This window comes from Triturus cristatus, chromosome 1_2 (assembly GCF_964204655.1).
Source record: "Triturus cristatus chromosome 1_2, aTriCri1.1, whole genome shotgun sequence".
Classification (NCBI taxonomy): domain Eukaryota; kingdom Metazoa; phylum Chordata; class Amphibia; order Caudata; family Salamandridae; genus Triturus; species Triturus cristatus.
Genome location: NC_140580.1, coordinates 1,003,280,825 through 1,003,302,280, shown reverse-complemented (window position 1 = coordinate 1,003,302,280; position 21,456 = coordinate 1,003,280,825). Strand labels below are relative to the sequence as shown.

The window sequence follows — 21,456 nt, the reverse complement described above, 5'->3', positions numbered from 1 at the left end:
ACCTATACCCATTCACTCACATCAATGTTCTATTGCTTCCTCGTCACAGCCATAACTCCTTTTCCTCCACTCTACCTCCCACTTTCATTTCTACTGGGAGAGAACACAAATGGCAGCGATTTACTACTCAGAGGAGGAAACTGACTTGGATTTTGGGGTGGCGAGCCGTGGGGCATGCAAACAAGTTACCACTCTAAGGATACTATGGACATCGGGGTAGGAAAAGAATGTACAGTTCTGACACCACTTAACTCATCAAACAACATTAGATTACGCGAGATTTGAATATAAAGCACAAAGCAGAACAATGTGAAACTGGAAACAATGCTACAAAGAGTGGTCAGGTGACTTACTTGAGCCCGCCTGCCTTGCGCATAGCTTCAGTGCTGTAGTTGGCGTGACATCCGGCACTGCTCCAGTTTCCAGCCATCGGCTTGGGATCCAGTGTGGCCACGACCCCAAAGTCTTCACACACTCTGTGCAAAATGAAGCGAGCCATCCAGAGATGATCCCCCATGGTAATGCCTTCACAGGGACCCACTTGGAATTCCCACTGAGCACAACAAGGAAACAGGACTGCTGGTTTGATTGAACTTATAGAATACATTTGAAAGTCCAATTAATAACGTTATCAAAGGGCATTGCTGAGCCTTATGCTACAGGACCCCAGAGGTTCATTTCTTTGTGAATGTCCTCGTCAGGCCGCTGCTTGATCTCGGAGTCGCCAACCCCACTTCAGCCATTCCGCGACACCCACAGCTAATACATCCAAAGCGATAAGTGAATGCACCGAAGCTAGCAACAGAAACATTGCCCGACAACTTCCATCTATTTTGCCAGTCTTCGATTCTGAGCATATTCCTGGTCTCCTCAAATTTCTTTCCCACAAAGTGAAGAGTCTACACCTATAAAAGCCAGTGGGACTTGGGGCAGGTGCTCAGAAAGGAATTCACTTTGAGGCCAAATACTATGTCAGGCGGCGGACTGCTGCCAGCTATCTCGTTAGTCAGGAGACCACCCTACAAGCAGGGAGAGGTCCGACTGTTGTATCATGATGAGACCACCGGGCTGGCGGTTGCAAAGTGCTCCTATTCACGGCGGCTTGGGCTGCGGCCTAGGAAAAGGGCAGCAGCACAAGTCGCAGTGAAAAGGAGCACTTCTTTCACATCCGTGGACTGTGTGTCATGCACCATGTGGTGCATGGCACACAGTGCATTTAATTGAGTGGGGGCACTACATGTGCACCCAGGGCCACTTTGCAGTGGCCTACGAGGTATGGGGGCCCACTTTGCGGCCCCCAATATTCCTCAGCCTGTATATGGCGGTGTTCCCACCATGAACAGAAAGCGATATCCAAATCCCGATGGTGGTGTCTGGCTCGGCAACTCTGCCATTAAGGGCCGTGACTCCGACTGCCACCCCATCGGGATCTGATGGCAGCGTGGACTCCGACCGGATAGGGTCCAACTGCCGGCATCATAATGTGGCAGTCAGACCGAAGGGCTGTCGGTTGGTCGGACCGTCACCGACGGCCTGTTGGTGGCAGTCCGACCGACACGTAATCAAGCCCTTTGTCTCTTTCCTCTGATGGAGGCAATTGTTCCATCAATTTTACGCTCCAAGCACTTTCTAAGTGGACATAACCCTTCATGCTGCAGAAATAGCCTTTCTGAAAAAAGCTAAGTGCAAGGCGACTGTTAGTCCACCATCTTCGAACTGGAAAAAAATCACTCTTAACACTGCCTGGTGTCAAAGACCCATAAGCAGATACTCATAGTAGCCACCACAGCTTCACGGTCAATTCTGAACCTTTTTGGACAGTTTTGACTATTGTCTCTTTGGAGAATGACCTTTACAACGCGGTTGTTACACCGCGGTATGTTTACATCGCGGGCATTACAACGCAAGTCATTACAACGACTTGCGCTGGATGGCGCTTTAAACTAAGGAAAAGTATGATTTACTATTCCAACACCGTCCCTACAGTTATGTAGGCTGGAGTTGGAATAGTAAATCATACTATTCCTAAGTCCAGCGCCCTCCTGCGCAAGTCGTTGTAATGACTTGCGTTGTAATGAATGCGATGTAAAATACTGCATTGTTAATGTATGCGTTGTAACATCATACATTCGTCTCTTTCCATTAAGAGCACAGTGAAAAACATGTTTATTGTTTTTACTGGAGAGTTAAACGGAAGAGTGTACAGTACCTTAAGGCAGCTTGCTGTCTAGTGTACTACCAATATTTGTTCACTCAAGTGGCATCATCAGTACCGGAGATCCTCATCACAACAGCATCACTCAATAGATGGTGACACGTTTGCCCAAGTATAAGATCACTCCTGATTAGTCCTTCACTGCCATCTGCTTCCCATCATCAGAAGAGACCCAGGAGGACAAGGTATTGGGTGCACTTTCACCAAAGATTTCTGTGGTGATAGACCATTCAAATGGCAATCAGTCAGGTTTTTAAAAGACCACTCGATGGAGCCAAGAATCTTTGTAGCAAGCAGTTTATCTGGCAGTAATCAGGCACTTAGTTGGACATACCGAAAAGCGAAGGCCAGATAGTCACTTTTATAGAATTTAGGGATTGCCAGGTTTCCTGTAGCACAGTGCAATGTTCTTGTGGATGATATATTCAGTTTACTTCTATTAAAAATTAAATAAAACATAGCGCTTGTCATGATAAGACTCAAAGGATGATGCAGAGAGATTTCCAGGAAGCCAATGAAATTGGAAGAGAGCAAATTTTTAACAGAGTGCACCCAATGCAAGGCCATCTACCACCTGCCATCTGACTAAAGGACAATTGTGTCAACCCTCTTCCATACATCACAAGCTACCCTTTAGCTATCTCCTATTTCATCAATCACACAGCCTCCAACACCTTCTTACCACCCCAACCTGCTACCCCCATAGCAAGCTACGAGCTGTTTTGCAATATTCAGTTCATAGAAGCTCATTTGCTGTGAACATACATGAGGTCGCCAGATGAAGATATTGTCTGGGTACCTGAGAAGGCATGGATTCAGCGTTGGTTCCACAGATCTTGATCCCGGCATACAGGCACGCCTTGTAGTGGGACTCTACAACATCGCGTCCGTACGCCTTGTCTGCACCAACACCACAGTGGTATGGCCCTAGGATAAACAACTTTCATTAGAACATGTAGTGCTTGTCCAGCCATTTCACACCAGTAAACCACAGGCCAAAGGCTGAATTACAGGTTGTGGGGACCTCCATGCCAACACTTAGCTTTCTTGTAAAATAAGGACTGATCAAGAGAAAAATTCCCTGATCTATGAACAGGAGTGAAGCAGAGCTACAGCCTAGAATGTGCTAAAGTGCTAGCCCTTGGACTCATTTAAGTCCCAATGAGTGAATCATGAGGCATGTCCTATATCTCCAGAGTGTTTCATGAGAGGCAGAAATATGTTCCATTCGAGCAGGTAAACTTACATGGAAGCAAATCTGTTTAATGCACTATGTGCCATTTTCTAGCGAGGGCAGAACATTTGCATACATAGCAAATGCCCTAAAAACCAAGTGATTAACCACATCTGCTCTTTGTTACTGCAGAGGGTGTAGGGGCGTGCAAAGCTGCTAACATATCTAGCTGTGTGTGGGACGGAGGTTCTAGCCAGCAGTTAGAGAACTCAATGATGTGAATATGCAAAAGAAATACTCTGAAAGCACATGGTGGGGTTAACGGTGCACAAGACAAACATGTGAAGGTAAACAGTTGGCAGCGTCCATTCTCCACATGATAAGTAGTTTTACCACATCCTAAGACCTTCAGGCTACAGACAGCTCCTATCAGTGTGGAATAGTAAGGGGGTTTCAACCTATCGACTCTACCAGTGGTGTTTGTAACTAATTCTATTCAGCCAAGTAATGTAGACCTTCTAATTATCCACGCTACACCAATCACATAACATCATTTCACAAACTATGTAATAACAATTCCCACCCATACAACCACCAATCAAGTTTACTGAAATCATATTTAATTTTAAGATATAGGCGCATATTTACAAGCCCCAATCACCACAGGAATCTCCCTTTCATCGATGTTCCTGTGGCGATAGGGGCTTTGCCTCATTTACAAGGTGGCGTTAAGCTACTTATTGTGGCTTAACACCACCTTGTAAATAAGGCACCCTTTCACACTATACTTAGAGTGAAATGGATGGGCAATGGGTGTTGCGGTGGGCGTTCCACTGCAACACCCATTGATTTTGATGATGCTGCCCCTATTTAAAAGGGTGGCATAAATAAGAGGCAGCACCAAAATTAAGACCATAAAAAATCTGATCTTAACATGGCAAAACGAGGGAAAATGCTTTATTTCTCCTCGTTTTTACAGTTTCTATGTATGCTGCATTGTGCAGCACACATAGAAACAACAAAACGCCATGAATGATTGTTTATGTGCAGGAAGGTGTTAATTTAAAAAATAAATAACGATTTGCAACTTCAATGTGTGCTGCACAAGTTCCAAATCACCATTCTGGATTGTTTATGTCCAGCAAGAGTCACCTTCTTGCACATAAACAATCTTTCCCTGCAAAGCTGGCACCCTTGCACAATGGTGCAAGAGTGCCTGTGTTGGCGCTAGGCAGCTGCAAAGGTGCACCGTATTCTTGTGAATATGGTGCATCCCTGCATTTGGAAACTGTCTGAGCACAGCGTTAGCCTTCTTGGCTTAATGCCACACTCCAACAGTTTCCTAGTAACTATGCCCCATAGTCCTTCCATCCATGACGAAAGCAGTACCCATCCTCTAGAGCTGCTTGCCCACCACTATCAACCTTACCTTGGGGTCCTGGAAAGCCATTCTCTGGCCAGCCAAATGGATGTCCATTTATACCCAGCAGCGTGTACTCCTGCTCCATGCCAAACCATGGGTGGAAGTCCTTCACCTTCTCCATCACAGTCTTACATGTGTGCCGCAGATTGGTCTCTGTGAGGCAAAGTGTTAGGCTGTTAAAAAACAATTGCAGACAGGTCTATACACACCTCTTTACTTCCCTCCCAGTATTACAGAAATGTCATTATGAACAAACAGATGGTAGCAATTCTTGCATTCCCAAAGGAAGACGGTATGACACAATCCTGCAGTAGTCTACAATTCCATCACTAAAAAGGAAATGTGCTCCCACTTAAGTCAATGGTGATTCTACAGCACAAGTCAAGTCTCAAGTCAAGCACTCTAGTCAATGGAATTCTGCAGCACACATAGAAAGAGCAAATTGACATTATTGATTGTTTATGTGCAGGAAGGTGTCCCTTCCTGCACATAAAAAATCCCCCTCTGCAGCATAGGCACCCATGCAACATGGCGGGAGGGTGCCTGCACTAGCGCTAGGCAGAATTCTTAGCACCGGCGCTAGGGGAAACATAGGGGTGCGCTATATTTTTGTAAGTACCGCGCATCCCTGCATTTTAAATATTTTGGAGCGATACGTTGCAAAATTTGGCGTAACACAGCCCTCCGGCATTTTTTTGTGAATATGCCCCTCTGTGTCTTCCAATGATACCATCCTTGCACAACAGCAACATGTTACAATTCTGGAGGGTTTTCACGAAGGTCGCAGTTATCAGCAAGTAATGGTAAAGCCAACAGATCTGGTGCTGTCTGCCAACCTTTTGGCTTTGTCAATATGTGTCCTTTCATATCTTTTGCAAAACTTTCTTGAGGCAGCTGCTGGGCTTTAGTCATTCAAAACAAATGGTTGCAAACATAAATATTCTTGTTCTCAAAAAGCGCACGCCAAAGTGGTCCAGTGAAGTTAACTGATGGCTCCAGTGACCTGACCCACTGCCAATGCTATGGTGAGTGACTAAAAGTGTGAATGTCACAATGATACACCAGTGGGTGAAGAGACCTCCCTAAAAAGCCCCTAAAAGAATGTCATACATTTAACTTTAGTAAAATCAAACAGTCTTGTCGGTCGCCAGACGTAAAAGGACATCACTCATCCTACAGGCCTGGAACACACCAAACAAGGGCCTGATGGCACTTCTTTCCCAGTCTTGCCAGGACTCCGGGATTTTTGCAAGTATGAGTGAGTTGTTCTCTGAAAGCATCAGTTGCGTTCAGAAGCTGAAGTGTTTTTACTTTGTAGACACCCAAGCTTGTAATGCTGCCCATTTATCTGAACAGTAAACCTCGAGAATGAGTGGCACTGTGGCAACATACAACAAAATGCTACTGATACTCAATGGGAAAGAAGGAAGACACGTTTTTAGGTAGAGCCTAGCGGCAGATCGCATGCGCTGCTCGCTCTGCAAGACTGCTGTACTAGAGTATGGGAGAGAAGCCGCACCCACTCTCCTTTCATATTTTTCATTGGCTTGTGTCATTGTCTTTCGTAAATGCTGCCTTCTGATTCGTTAATAGGCTTGTTAGTCCCTCCTTAGTACGGCCTTGTCTTCAGTTGTTCTCCCATGGCGACTGGCCCTTTTACTTCATTTGTTACACGGGACTTCTTATTTAGTCTGTAAGCACTATTTACTTTATTGAGTTTCTCTTACTGCAGGCTGGTCATGCGCTGCTTCAGCTGAAACCGCTTGTGTGTTTTTTAAGCAGCACAGCTGCCCCCGTAACATGGGTGCCTGCTTTCAATCACTTTAACCGGCATTATCTCGTGTCTGTTTCAATCCCCAAGTAAAATGGACTTAGAAATGATTGGCGAATTGTCTTGTGAATTCCAGGTAACACATAAACCTGTGCCAATGGGCTGAAGCAGACAACAGCACATCTGTCTTACATGTCATCTGTGCTAAAACCACCTGACAGGTTGTTTTCAAAAGCCTGTTTTATTAACAACAGCACCACCGCCAATACCACCATCACCAATACCACCACCATCAATACCCCCACTACTGCCAATACCACCACTAACACCACCACCACCACCGCCAATACCACCACCAATACCACCACCAATACCATCACCAGCACCAATACCACCACCATCAACACCACCAATACCACTACCACCACCAATACCACCACGTCCACCATCACCAATACCACCACCACTAATACCACCACCACAAATACCACCACCAATACCACCACCACCACCACCAATACCACTACCACGAATACCAACTCCAATAACACCACCACCAATACCACAGCCACCAATACCACCACCGCCACTAATACCACCACCACCACTAATACCACCACCAATACCGCCACCAATACTGCCAGCAATACCGCCACCAATATCACCACCAATACCGCCACCAATACAACCAATACCACCACCAATACCACCATCAATACCACCACCACCAATACCAGCACCACCATTACCAGCACTACTAGCACCACCACCACAAATAATACCACCACCAATACCACTACCACCAATATCACCACCACCAATATTACCACCACAAATATCACCACCACCAATACCACCACCACCACCAATACCACCACCACTAATATCACCTCCACCAATACCACCACCACCATCCAATACCACCACCACCAATACCACCACCACAACCACCAGTACCACCAGCAATACCACCACCACCATCAATACCACCACCAATAACACCACTAATACCAACAGCAAATACCACCACCACCAATACCACAACCAACAATACCATCTCCACCAATACAACCACCAATACCAGCACCACCATCAATACCAACACCACCACCACCAATAACACCACCAACAATACCACCACTGCCAATACCAATACCACCACTAATACCAATACCACCACCAATACCAACGCCACTACCAATACCACCACCACCAATACCACCACCACCATCACCACTAATACACCACTGCCAATTCCAATACCACCACCACCACTAATACCAATACTACCACTACCAATACCACTGATACCACCACCAATACCACCACCACTAATACCACCACCACCAATACCACCAGCACCAATACCACTACCACCAATACCACCACCACAGCCAATATCTCCACCACCAGTTCCACTACCACCACCACCACCAATAACATCAATACCACCACTACCAATACCCCCACCAATACCACCACCAATACCCCCACCACCAATATCACCACCACCAATACCAATAACACCATCATTATCACCCCATCAATACCACCACCACCACTAATACCACCACCACCACTAATACCACCACCAGTACCACCACCACCACCAATACCACCACTAATAACACCACCACCAATACCACCACCACCAATATCACCACCACCAATACCACCACCATCACTACCACCAACAATACCTCCACCAATACCACCACCACTAATACCACTGCCACCAATACCACCAACACCACCATGACCAACACCACCAACACCACAGATACCACGCCCACCAATACCACCACCACCACCAATACCACCACAACCAATACCACCAATACCACCACCACTAATACCACCACCAATACCACCAGTAATACCTCCACCAATACCACCATCTATACCAATGTGACCACCACCAATACCACCACCACCACTACAACCACCAATACCACCACCAATACCACTAATGTCACCACTACCAATACCACCACCACCAATACCACCAACAATACCACCACCACCACCAATACCACCATCACCAATACCACCACTGCCAATACCAATACCACCACCACTAATACCAATACCACCACCAATACCAACACCACTACCAATATCACCACCAATACCATCACCACTAATACCACCACTACCAATTCCAATACCACGACCAATACCACCACCACTAATACAAATACTACCACCACCAATACCACCACCACTAATACCATCACCACCAATAACACCACCAATACCACCACCACCAATACCACTACCACCAATACCACAACCAATACCACCCCCACCAGTTCCACCACTACCACCACCACCAACACCACCAATAACACCAATATCACCACCACCAATACCCCCACCAATATCACCATCAATATCACCACCACCAATACCACCAATATCACCACCACCAATACCAATACCACCACCACTACCACCACTAATACCACCACCAGTACCACCACCAATACCACCACCATTACAACCACCAATACCACCACCAATACCACTAATGTCACCACTACCAATACCACCACCACCAATACCACCACTAATACCACCTCCAATACCACCACCACCAATACCACCACCACCAATACCACCACTGCCAATACCAATACCAATACCACCACCACTAATACCAATACCACCACCAACACCACTACCAATACCACCACCACCAATACCACCACCACCACCATCACCACTAATACCACCACTGCCAATTCCAATACCACCACCAATACCACCACCACTAATACCAATACTACCACCACCAATACCACCAATACCACCACCACCAATAACACCACCAATACCACTACCACCAATACCACAACCAATACCACCACCACCAGTTCCACTACCACCACTACTACCACCACCAATAACACCAGTACCACCACCACCAATACCCCCACCAATACCACCATCAATACCACCACCACCAATACCACCAATATCACCAATGCCACCACCACCAATATCACCACCACCAATACCACCACCACTAATACCACCACCAGTACCACCACCACCACCACCAATACCAACACTAATAACACTACCAGCAATACCACCACCACCAATATCACCACCACCAATACCACTGATGGAGCAGGTAGTGCAACATTTTGTATACCTCCTCTATTTTCGCATGAAAATACTAATTATATAATCTATTAATTATAATATTATTAAATGAGTATTGCATGTATACTAATCAACATTATTAAAACTTAAACCATACATGGGATTTGCCATTTGCATGGCTAAATAACTTTTATAATTAAAATCTGTACACTTATTAACAATAGTATATGTGGTAATAGAATACTGCATGATATATGTGGCTATGTGATGTTGCAACCTCGAGGAGGATCTAAAAAGGTGAATATAATTGCTTTAAATGTCGCTAAATGCTAGATAAATACAAGCACATAGAGGGATTAACAAGGGGTTAACATTAGAATCTCCATTTCTATGAATTAAATATTCTTTTGTGTTTGTTTCGCTTAAGTTGGCATCTGGGCCTAAATCCAATATGGCCGCTGTCACCACACGCAGAAGTGGCCACTGTCCCATGAGGCGCGGAGTGAGCTGTGCATGTGCAAGAAATCTCCTCAACCTCGTAGCGACCTTTGCACATCATGTACCCGGTCAAGGATATAAAACGGGACGTTCACCAAGACAGGGGAACAATCAACCTTACAGTAAACCGGAGCAAGTCAACACTTTGCTGACCAATGACCTCACCCCTCAAACTGTACTAAGAATCTGGGAATGAAAGTCGGACGATCTCAACCAGCCAATCACAACTGTTCCAAAGCTTAAATTTGTATCTTCTTTAACTTGATTTTATTATAAAAAGCGTAGTAGAATAGGGAGTGGTACATACACTCTCAACTACTTAATCTTTTCCTTGTTCGAAGCTATGTTCGTGACGCCTTTCCTGACGATCCAGATGCTGCCCGACCGCTTGATGACTGCAAACTTTTTCTAAATCCACGGGCTATGATAGATGCTTGCACGATTTCTGGTCCTTTGATAAATTGGGACTGTAATGTGCTGAGCAGAGGACTTTGAGCTTTGGCCTGCTTTTTTGGACAATTTACGACAAAATTTGGTTATGCAGAGCCAATGAATTAGAGGACTTCAAATAGCCAGATTAAGTAAATATAATGTTCTGCCATTTATTTGAATTAATCTAAAAAATTCTAAACTTTGACGAGACAAATGCAAATATAAAATCATTATGAAAATTTAGATAAACAAATATTGATTAACAAGAAATATGAGTTTGTGGTTTCATTAAGGGAAATAAGGATTTTGAGTCTTAAATTGTGTTTTAGCTGGTTCTAAATCACCATCAACCAATCCAACTAAATTGGTCCATTGACAAGGTGGGTGGAGTGCCTTGATGTTTGAGACTAGGGATCTATAGGGAAAGGATGTTAACGTATATTTTGTAAAATAACTTTTCTCTCCTTACGTTATAAGGTATTCCCCTCACATGTCCAGGGCTTGAATTACTCATCCCACCTGTGTGCAGACTCGTGAGAGAGACGTATGAGTGTTGGTGTTATGGGCCCCACCAATGAATGCTTGTATGAACGAGTGTGCGTGATGACAGGTCTGCCACGCAGGGAGGATATCGGCAATACCACCACCACCAATACCACCACCACCAGTACCAATACCATCACCAATACCAATACCACCACCAATACCACCACAACCAATACCAGTACCACCACCACCAATACCACCACAACCAATACCACCACCAATACCACCACCAATACCACCACCAATACCACCACCAATACCACCACCACCAATACCACCACCAATACCACCACCAATACTACCACCAATACTAACATCAATACCACCACCACCAATACCACCCCCACCAATCCAAAACCACCACCAACACCACTGCCAATACAACCACCACCAATAGCACCACCACTAATACCCCCACCACCAATACCACCACCACCAATACCACCACCAATACCATCATCACCACCACCAATACCACCACCATCACCAATATCACCACCGCCAATACCACCACAACCACCACCAATACCACCACCATCACCAATACCACCACCAATACCACCACCACCACCAATACCACCACCCCCAATTCCACCACCACCAATAGTACCACCAATACCAATACCACCATCACCAATACCACAGCCACCAGTACCAATACCACCACGAATACCAATACCTATACCACCACCAATACCACCACCACCAATACTACCACCACCAATACGAGTACCACCAACACCAATACCAGTACCACCACCACCAATACCAACACCACCAGCAATACAAATACCACCACCACCACCAATACCACCACCACCAATACCACCACCACCACTACCAATACCACCACCAACACCACCACCACCAATACCACCGCCACTACCAATACCACCACAACCAATACCACCACCGCCAATACCAGCACCACCAATACCACCACCACCAATGTTATGTTATGTTATGTTAGATGATTTGTAGCACATCGCTGTCCCGGCACAGGGACTTCCTAGCGCTAAATGCCAGGAGGAAGGTGCATATGAGACAACTGCTACTGAAACAGCCAGGTCTTTACTGCCTTTCTGAAAGCCAAGAGATTGGAGATGTTCCTGATGGGGAAAGGCAACGAGTTCCAAAGAGTCGGTGCTAGTGCCTTAAATGAATGACCTCCGGCTCTGGCTCTACCACCAATACCACCACCACCAATACCAATACCACCACCACCAAACCAATACCACCACCACCAATACCACCATCTCAATGCCTCTCGCTCACTAGTAATAGCAGGGGCTCTGTATGACACCAGAGCTGCAGCCGAGACCATCCGTCCCTCCCACCATGCCTGCAATAAAGCACAGCCCGCCCTGCACCAGGAGGTGAAGCCAGGGCCGTACTACAGCTGGAGTTTTTTTATTAGGCCAAAGATACACTGCACACCCAAATCACGGAGAGGGAAGGAAATAGCCACACCCGGCCCTCCGCTCTTCCTCCTGAGCCGTGACAGTGCAATCACAGAGCGAAAGGTGTTGGAACACTTTGTTAGTGTTTATAGCTCGGATCATATGTAACTCTCTCTTCACACTTTGTGTTTGTATAATTTACAACACTTACACATCTTCTTCACTGCACTATTTATCACTACTTTGAAGACATCACAGGCCGGTCTCTCCCTCTGTTTTTTTACAATCTGTCAAATGGTCAAGAAGACCCTTTATTGCAATGCAATAGGTCTTGCATTTGCAAGAGTTTCAGCTATTAGTATTGTAAATGACAATGCCTCTGATTTATGTTTTAAACCCAAAGCATAAATAAAAGGTACTGCCATTTACATTGCCAATAGCTCAAACTCGCTTGAATGCGAGACCTATTGTATTGCAAATGCTTATTTTTTTGTATGATGCCTCTGTTTTCTTGTGCCCTTTAATTCATTCTTTTGGTGGCTCTGTTGACATAATGTTAGCAATTCAGATGTTTTCGGATTAAAAATCTACACCAGTGAAGCATTTAGTTTGCTCTGCCTTGGTGGAAAAAAGGTCATTGAGGAAGCGTTTTGAAAAATTTCCATTGTAATACATGGGAAATTTAACTCTATCAATATTTTGGGTTGCTTAAATCTGACCATTGCTAATATTATGTTTGTAGTGTTGCTGGCTTTTGTTAAAAATAATTAGCGTTTTTGTTTTCCCTTTGGCGACTTGCTTTAATGTTTTTAGATTATTGTTTATTGGAGATACTCCGTAGCGTTATTTCAAAAGGGTGCTGCCTTCCAAAAGTAATGTTGTTGTTCGTTTTGGCTGCAGAGTAAAAATGCTCTCTTGGGAACCTGTTTATTGTCATTGATGTCTATAGAAAGAGAGATGATAAATTGTCCAAGAAATAGAAGTCAGCTCTTGTGTCCCTGAAATCAGGATAAAGGACTTCAAATTCTGGCCATTTTGGAGGAGGTTGCGTTTCTGTGGATGACTTCACTGCGAAGTACTCTCAGCCCTTTGCCCTAGCCACTCACTATGAGCATAGTACATTGACATTAGGGTATGGCCCAGTTCTATAAAGTACATAGGGCCTGATTCACAGAACAATTAACTTTACTACTCCTAAACTGAGAAAAATCCTGATTTTAAGACTTTTGGTATTCACAAAAGGCATTTAGGAGTCCTAAAGTTAGGACTCCTAACTTCTGTGAATACCGAAATGAGTAAGTGCCTTCTGTGAATACCAAAATGGTAGTAAGTTTAGGATTTTGTCTTAAGTTAGTTCTGTGAATCGGGCCCCACAGTGTGAATCCAGTTCGTGGCTGGCAGTGGATTGGCCTTTCCTGTCCTGTAGATACAATGGTTGAATTTCAGATAGTCGAGTCAGTTTGCAGGTTTGACCTTCATGTGTTTATGTGGGCACAACACAGCTATTCAGGACTGTTAGCAAATGTAAGTGGTCAAAAGTGCAATACATTTGTGTGCATATGGATTTAAATTAATTTGAAATTGGATATATGGCTCGCATTACAGTAGATAGCTGTTGAATGTGTGTTTATGTTGTTCTGGAAATACCTTGCTTTGCTACACCATACTGATAAACACAGTAGCTTTCTGAATTTATACATTCAGGGTATTGTTACTCCTAAAGTGAGAAGACTGTTTAACCCTTTCAAAGAATATGGAAATTGATTATGAAAATAAATGCCAAGAATGGGATCCCCACTTAAATATCCTTTTAGATTTTAATTCATCCACATCAGATTCTAAAAGTGTAGTCAAAGCCACCGTGGTAGAAATGGTAATTGTTGGAGTAAGTTGTTTTAATGATGGTGAGTATGTTGAATAATCTTGCAGAGTACGAAACCACTGACCACAATGTCAGCTGCATGTCTGACTCCTTAAGTCTCTTTTTGAACGCCCTCCCTACTAGGGTTGGCCCATTAACCTGAACTGGCGTTATCGAGTCAGTTTAATGTTACCACTTGACTCCATGCATTGTCTAATTTGCCAACAACTGCTTTCTGTTTAGTGACTAAAATGGACCACGTAAGCACAAAACTTAGTACATCTGCCCACCAGCTCAAAGCGAGGGATGCACCTCTGTCAACAGTGTTGCCAACTTCTTCCTCTATGATCCAGACAACCTGGTATTTTTAAATATTACCCAATCTGTGTTTGTAAGTTATGCTGCCACACACTCATGAAGGCGAATTGGCTATTTGAAGTTTTGTAATTATTATAGCACCTCATGGGTTGACAAGGAGGTTCTTGCAAGCTAATAGTGAAAACAGACCTGGAATCCTGTTGCAGACAATTAATGCAAAAAAAGATAAGGTGGAGAATGCAAATCATGCTTGTTTTTTGCCTAGCCTGGGAGGTGGATGCTCAGCTGGATGGGCACTGGAAGGGGTTTCCAGGATTGCACCCATAGTTTGCTGGCAATGACTGAGAGAGTACTCTGCCATCTGACAGGTGGCGTTCCCTATAAAAAAACAGAAGGGCTGATCCTTTAACAAATCTATCTAGAAAACTCATGTAGAATGCACACTTTGAAAATAAAGATGAGGATGTAGACATGCTGGTGTTATGGTGGAAAGCTGTACTTCTGCTTAATGAACCGTAGGTGTGTTCCTGTGCCCTCGATCATGAGCCAGGCACAGCAAAAGAACAGCAAAATGACCTTGGGCACATGGTGCCGTGCCTAAAGCATTTTAAAAGGGTAATCTCTCAGACAAGTCTTTTCAATGCGGTGTTTGCTAGTGTCTGCATCTGCATAGTTTTTAGGAGCAAACATTACGTTTTATTTAGGATGAGCGCAAAATTCTGATTAGAATGTTGTGAAATGCTGCAGAAGTTTAGCTCGTAAAATTCTCTTTCCCATTGAGAAATGCTTGGCTGCTTTTTTTATTTTGATATATTTTCAGTTTCTGGCTGTTTTTGTAAAATGATAAGAATCTAATACTAATTCTCTGCACGGGACGCAACAAGTTGATATGTTACACTTTGTATCCATATTAATCCCGGGCCCCTAATATACCTCCGTATACCGTTAAAAACAATTGTTGTCCAGAGATTTTCATTTTTGATTTGTTTTTTTTGGATCATTAGAGAAGTAATTTAGCTTGGGTAGACATTGCTGAATTGGGATGATTTTTTTGTGGATGCAATAGGTCTCACATCTGCAAGAGTTAGAGCCATTGGTATTGTAAATGACAATGTATTTCATCTATGTGTTTTGTTTTCCGAAAACTTCTCAAAACTCATCTTTTCAGTACTTCACATTAGCATGACATACCTATCTGTCTGTTCGCTCCACAAGCGCTAGGAGGCCTCAGGGTAGCTACGCGCTATAGAAATCCAATTTCATTCATTTTTCGGTGGAGTAGGTGTATGCGGTTTGGAGTGGAATTATGCGCTCTAAAATTGGCGTGCTCATATCAAATTGAATCGAAATATGTAACTATGACATTTAGTTCAAGATAAGTAAACCACTTCAGATAGAGCTAAATAGACTAGTAGCATAAGCAATGACAAAAGAGCTGCTCAAAGTTGTCAGATTACTGTAGGCAAATGCTTCAGTGCCTCACACAGGGATAGAAAGCGCTATGTAAATGTTGCATTACGATACAATACGTATGAGAGGGGCTGTCCAAGAATTATTCTGTGGGGGTCGTGCCTCAAAAGAACAGTGCCATGCTCAGTCTCCACTTTAGCGTTGCCACCTTCAACCATGTCTCCAGGTCTGAGCTGTATTTTGACAACCCATTACAACCTAAGTAAATGATAAATGCAATAAAATGTGTCTGGGATTGTTAGTCTTGGTTTGGTTCTATTGCTCCAGTAACTCTGGCTAAACACTTGTAAGATCCCAAGGCGAGAACTATTGGCTATGCCAATGCTTGTTTCATTCGCAAGTGATGCAAGGGAAAGGAAGCAGCCTTTAATACCCGAAGCATCTGATTAATGGCTATCTTTGCGACTCAATTAAACAACAAAAGAGTGACGAAGGGAGCAAAAAAGAAAAAGAGGCACGGGCAAAAACCAAAAATATTTGTTAAAAGAACCCTCACTCACCAACCTAGTTGGTGACATGCTTCATCATCGGGTTCCCACCAGAGAGGCCGAATGCCTCTCTGGTGTGCTGCGACGCCTGTATTACAGCGGAGCGGGTTTCTGGTTGTGAAGGGAAGTGAGATTAAAAGGTGAATGATTTTAACCAATGACAAGTTTATTCTTGGCAAATCAAAAACCAATAAAAACGTGAATTGGGCAAGGTTTGGCCAGTGATGGTGACCAGGGCTTGACCAATTTTTAGGTCGACATGTTTCTGCTTACAGTGCCTAATCGGCTAAGCTTTCATCAGGACCAAGGGAGTCTCCACGGCGGTATGCACACTCTAAGGCGCACCCTAACCTGTGGAGATCAAAAGGTAAAACTCACGGTTTTACCCGGGAGCCTCCTATAATCCGGGGCTCAGTATGTCTGAAAAAGAAATAGGACAGACAAACCACATATAAAGAAACATACAAAGACAAAACATTTGTTTGATTGCTGTAAAAAACATGCTTGAGTGAACAAACATTTTATGGAGCCGTGCTGTACAGCGGGGGTTGGTCTCTTGGTAGCAATATTAGCTAACAAGACCGCAGTACGAGTGATTATTCGTATTGTCTTAACTTGTGAAAGTGTGGACTGGTATTCACAAGAATAAAAAGCACTGTTTAGTGTCTAATTACGATTACTTAGTGATGTCTGCACTATTGGCAAAGTGCAATCGTAGTGGCTAGTTGGCCGGAGTGAATGTCAAACATATAGCGAACTCGTGAAGTGACAGGCATGCTAAAAACAAGCGTCTGTGGTGTTTGCCAGGCGCCGTTGCTCCAAAGCATGTTTCACATTAAAAATAGCTGCATGAAAAAACCCAAATAGCCCTCTTACTTATGCTGTTGGTGTTACTAGCATCATGGGTCCGGGAGGGGGGTAGTGAGCTATAGTATCTGGCGAGACAAAGAAAGCAGATCGTAACTGTTATCATCTGCTTTTGGAATGGAAATGGGAAGGGACCTACTGCGGAGTTTTTAGCGGTTCATCAACTTACTTCCATGCTCGCACACTCCCGCGATCAACCTCGATCAGTCCTCCTCGGCCCGGATCTTGGTAATGGAGCGGAGAACACGGAAGTAAATACTTCCTGGTTCTGATCACGTGATCGTTTCTAAGTACGTGATGAAAGCTTAGCCGATTAGGCACTGTAAGCAGAAACATGTCGACCTAAAAATTGGTCAAGCCCTGGTCACCATCACTGGCCAAACCTTGCCCAATTCACGTTTTTATTGGTTTTTGATTTGCCAAGAATAAACTTGTCATTGGTTAAAATCATTCACCTTTTAATCTCACTTCCCTTCACAACCAGAAACCCGCTCCGCTGTAATACAGGCGTCGCAGCACACCAGAGAGGCATTCGGCCTCTCTGGTGGGAACCCGATGATGAAGCATGTCACCAACTAGGTTGGTGAGTGAGGGTTCTTTTAACAAATATTTTTGGTTTTTGCCCGTGCCTCTTTTTCTTTTTTGCTCCCTTCGTCACTCTTTTGTTGTTTAATTGATTTAATCTGGGGGAACAAGAGTGATAGTCCCTCACCCTCTCTTTGTTTTTGAGATATCTTTGCGACTCGCCATCCAAGAGTCTGAAGCAATCCCAAATTTGGACAAAAGATCGTAGGCAACACTGGGATGTTGGCAGATACATTACTTTCAAGCACACCCAACCCTGTTACGAGTTAGAAAATATATTTATTTTATTCTGGGTAACGGTACCCATGGATTGCTATAAAGTATAAAAAAGGCAAAAATAAAAAATAAACTAACCAGTGCACAGCCAGGAACTAAGACAACGTGAAAACACGCTGATGCTTTGGACCAGAAGCATTAAAAGCAGGGGGTGACCTGCAAGCAGTGGGTGGATGCATTCGGTTTTGATACATTGTAATGTCCAGGCCTCACCTGCTGGCTTCCTGTTGAATGTCAGAACTTCGCACATCACCAGCTTGTTGGGGTCCAAGCAGAAGGGGTCTCTAAACATCTGGACTGGGATCAAGTACATGTCGCTGGTGCGGTCCTTCCACATAATCCACTCTGGGACATCTGTATGGGAAGTTCAAATATTTCAGAGTCAGTATTTCAGGGTACTTTGTAATTTAAACCAATCTGGAGTCAGGTCAGGGGGCTTCCATTAAAGAATGACAACAATGGACAAATTTCGTCCCTTTCAAGGACTACCACCTTAAGTTCCAAGATACAGCATTGGCTCGTAATAGTGGTGACTAGAAACCCAATTGAATCGCAGTAGAGAGCATTTTAGGAATGAGGAGCATAAGGAGCAGGGGGATTGCGGATGCGTAGGTAGTGGAAGGAGAAATCAGGAGGGCAGAAGGAAATAAAAAGCAGTGGGTGAAAGGGAGAGAAAGGCTCAACTCATGTGAACTGGGTTCAAAGCATCATGTAGCCATGAGTTTGAACAGGATTTAAAATGTTTAGAATAAAGATGAGAAGTAATTGCTTTGGGCACATTTGTACAACAACTGATGATTACTCGACCCTCAAAATATCCGTCTTAGTGATTAGCAACAAAGGGCCTCTGACCATGCCAGTCAGACGAGCGTCCGACCTGCATCGTGTCGGAAACAGGACCACCCGATAAGGAGTCAGTGGTCCTGCTTCCCAAATTACGATGCGACTGCCTTTACGGCGGTCGGTAAGTGTATTTTTCCTATTGCAATTTGTGCTGCGGAACGAAAAACTGTTGCAGCGCAGAACGTCAAATTTCCCCTTTTTGGCACAGATCAACTATCTCGTCATTCAATTCACTCACATACATTCATTGGTGGGGCCCATAACGCCAATATACTTACACTCGGTTGACCTGTTTTCTGAGGGAAAATACGTTTCTCAACGCTGACATGAGAGGAATACCTTTACTTTACCCTAAAACACATTGACATTAAACCTAAGATATGCCTCCCATACGGAGATAGATCATTTAGTTGAATTGGTGATTGATGATTAACTCGTCTACTTTTGCTCTACCTCTTTTCTTTTATTCTTCTTCTTCAAATAATCGACACAACACATTGGTCAATGAATCACTTATTCTTTTTCTAAGAAATATTGCAAGAAATGTTAGAAATCATCATCAGCATTTCGGAGCATCATATTTACCTATACTGGCTAAAGTTGTCCTCTAAGTCAGTCAGTCAAGGAGAATTTATTCAGCAAAGTTACGCCGCAATTCAGTCTCTCATAGATTCAGGATAACAGCTGTCCAGCAGTGTCACCGTCCTTTCCGTCAGCATAACGTCAGGAAATCAAGTTCGTCAAAGAGCATGCCGGTCGTAGCGTTACTACCCTAATTCCCTACCTACTTTTATAATGAAAATAATATCAAAATGTATCAAGATCAGGGTTTAGAGAGTCCTCATTGGTCAACTTTGACTTGTGGGGTACAGTTCTCAGGGTGTCGAATAATGAAGCCATCCAACTTGCTTGTTCCGGCTTTTAAATCAAGCATTGTCTTTTCTTTTGGATGGGTTCCCGGAACGACCTTGGAGGGTACATGTTCTCCCGGGGTCAGGTCCAGGCCACTGTTGCTGGCGGTGACGCCTGCGCACTTCACCCAGAACCTCGTGTTGTCAGGGCAGTCACGTTTAACGTCTCATTCAGTCATCTTGTATAGGCCGAAATGGTCAACTTAAGCAACAGAAACACAAGAAACGTAATTAAAAGATAGAAATGTCTAATAAAATGTTATCCCCTTACTAATACCCATATGTGTGTGTATTTATCTAGCAAAAGCAGTTTATACTCACTGAATAAAGCACAAATCACAAATACATCACTGAAAGCAACATATAACATATAATATTCTAATTTTCTACTATTAATATGCGTACACAAGTTAATTCACAATTAATATAGCCATGCAAGTGCAATTCCCACGTGTAATTCTCTTGTTAATATAGTTGGTGAGTTATCACTTCAAACAGATTAATAATATTACAATTAATTCATTATTCGGATGAATATAAACATGCAGAATGGGGGGTATACAACATTTTGTACTAGCCGCTCCAGCAATCCCCCCTTTGGTGATTATATCACCACACTAATATAAAATTTTGTAACTCTTTTACGGAAATTTTGAATTGATTTCTTGTTTCATTCATATTTCAGTTTCCCGTGTTTCTTCTCTTTTTGCTGTTTTATACATGCTATCCTTTAACTCTTCCAGTTCTATTTCTTCAAATTCTCTTTCTTGTGTCTTATCCCTTCTCCTTAAGTTTTCTCTTTTTATTCTTTTCTGATTTTTATTCTTTCTACAATAAATACAACCTAGTCTAATTATTAGTACTAAGGAATTCACACAAGTTAATGGAAATAATATCTTACCTATAAATGTACTACCTAGTTTTACTACAAAGTCTTTAATAGCTGATATTTTCTTACCAATCTTCTCCCAGAGACCTTCAACCTCCAATGGTACAATTTTGTCATGCAATTCTGTAATATTTTTAATATAAATTTTCAAATCTTTACTTTCGTCAGGAATGTAAGTACAACAATGTTGAACTTTCAGCATTCCACAGACTCCACCCTCTTTTGCCAATAAAATATCAAGGGCAAGTCGATTTTGCGTTACCATAGCACGCATGGCAACCATTTCAGTATTTACCAATAAGAATCCTCCAGCGGTGCTTGTTGACAAGCGATCCACTACTGTTGAAAGTTTTCTAATTTTGTTTGCATTCAGAGATA

The 21,456-nt window shown here is 43.5% G+C and overlaps 1 protein-coding gene across 7 annotated transcripts in view; it reads right to left on the bottom strand.

Annotated features, from left to right (window-relative positions):
• The window catches only part of LOC146868580 (glutamine synthetase-like), a 151,466-nt gene that overhangs the window by 85,198 nt on the left and 44,812 nt on the right, over positions 1 to 21,456 (bottom strand). For 4 of the 7 annotated variants that reach the window (XM_085611509.1, XM_085611471.1, XM_085611489.1 and 1 more), the window contains exons 3-6: positions 18,649 to 18,789; positions 4,819 to 4,965; positions 3,015 to 3,142; positions 354 to 553 (exon numbers count right to left, since the gene is read on the bottom strand). In XM_085611509.1, coding sequence (XP_085467635.1) covers positions 354 to 553; positions 3,015 to 3,142; positions 4,819 to 4,965; positions 18,649 to 18,789 — 616 coding nt within the window. The remainder of the gene's footprint in view (positions 1 to 353; positions 554 to 3,014; positions 3,143 to 4,818; positions 4,966 to 18,648; positions 18,790 to 21,456) is intronic. The other 3 variants (XM_085611528.1, XM_085611499.1, XM_085611518.1) reach the window with 1 other exon arrangement.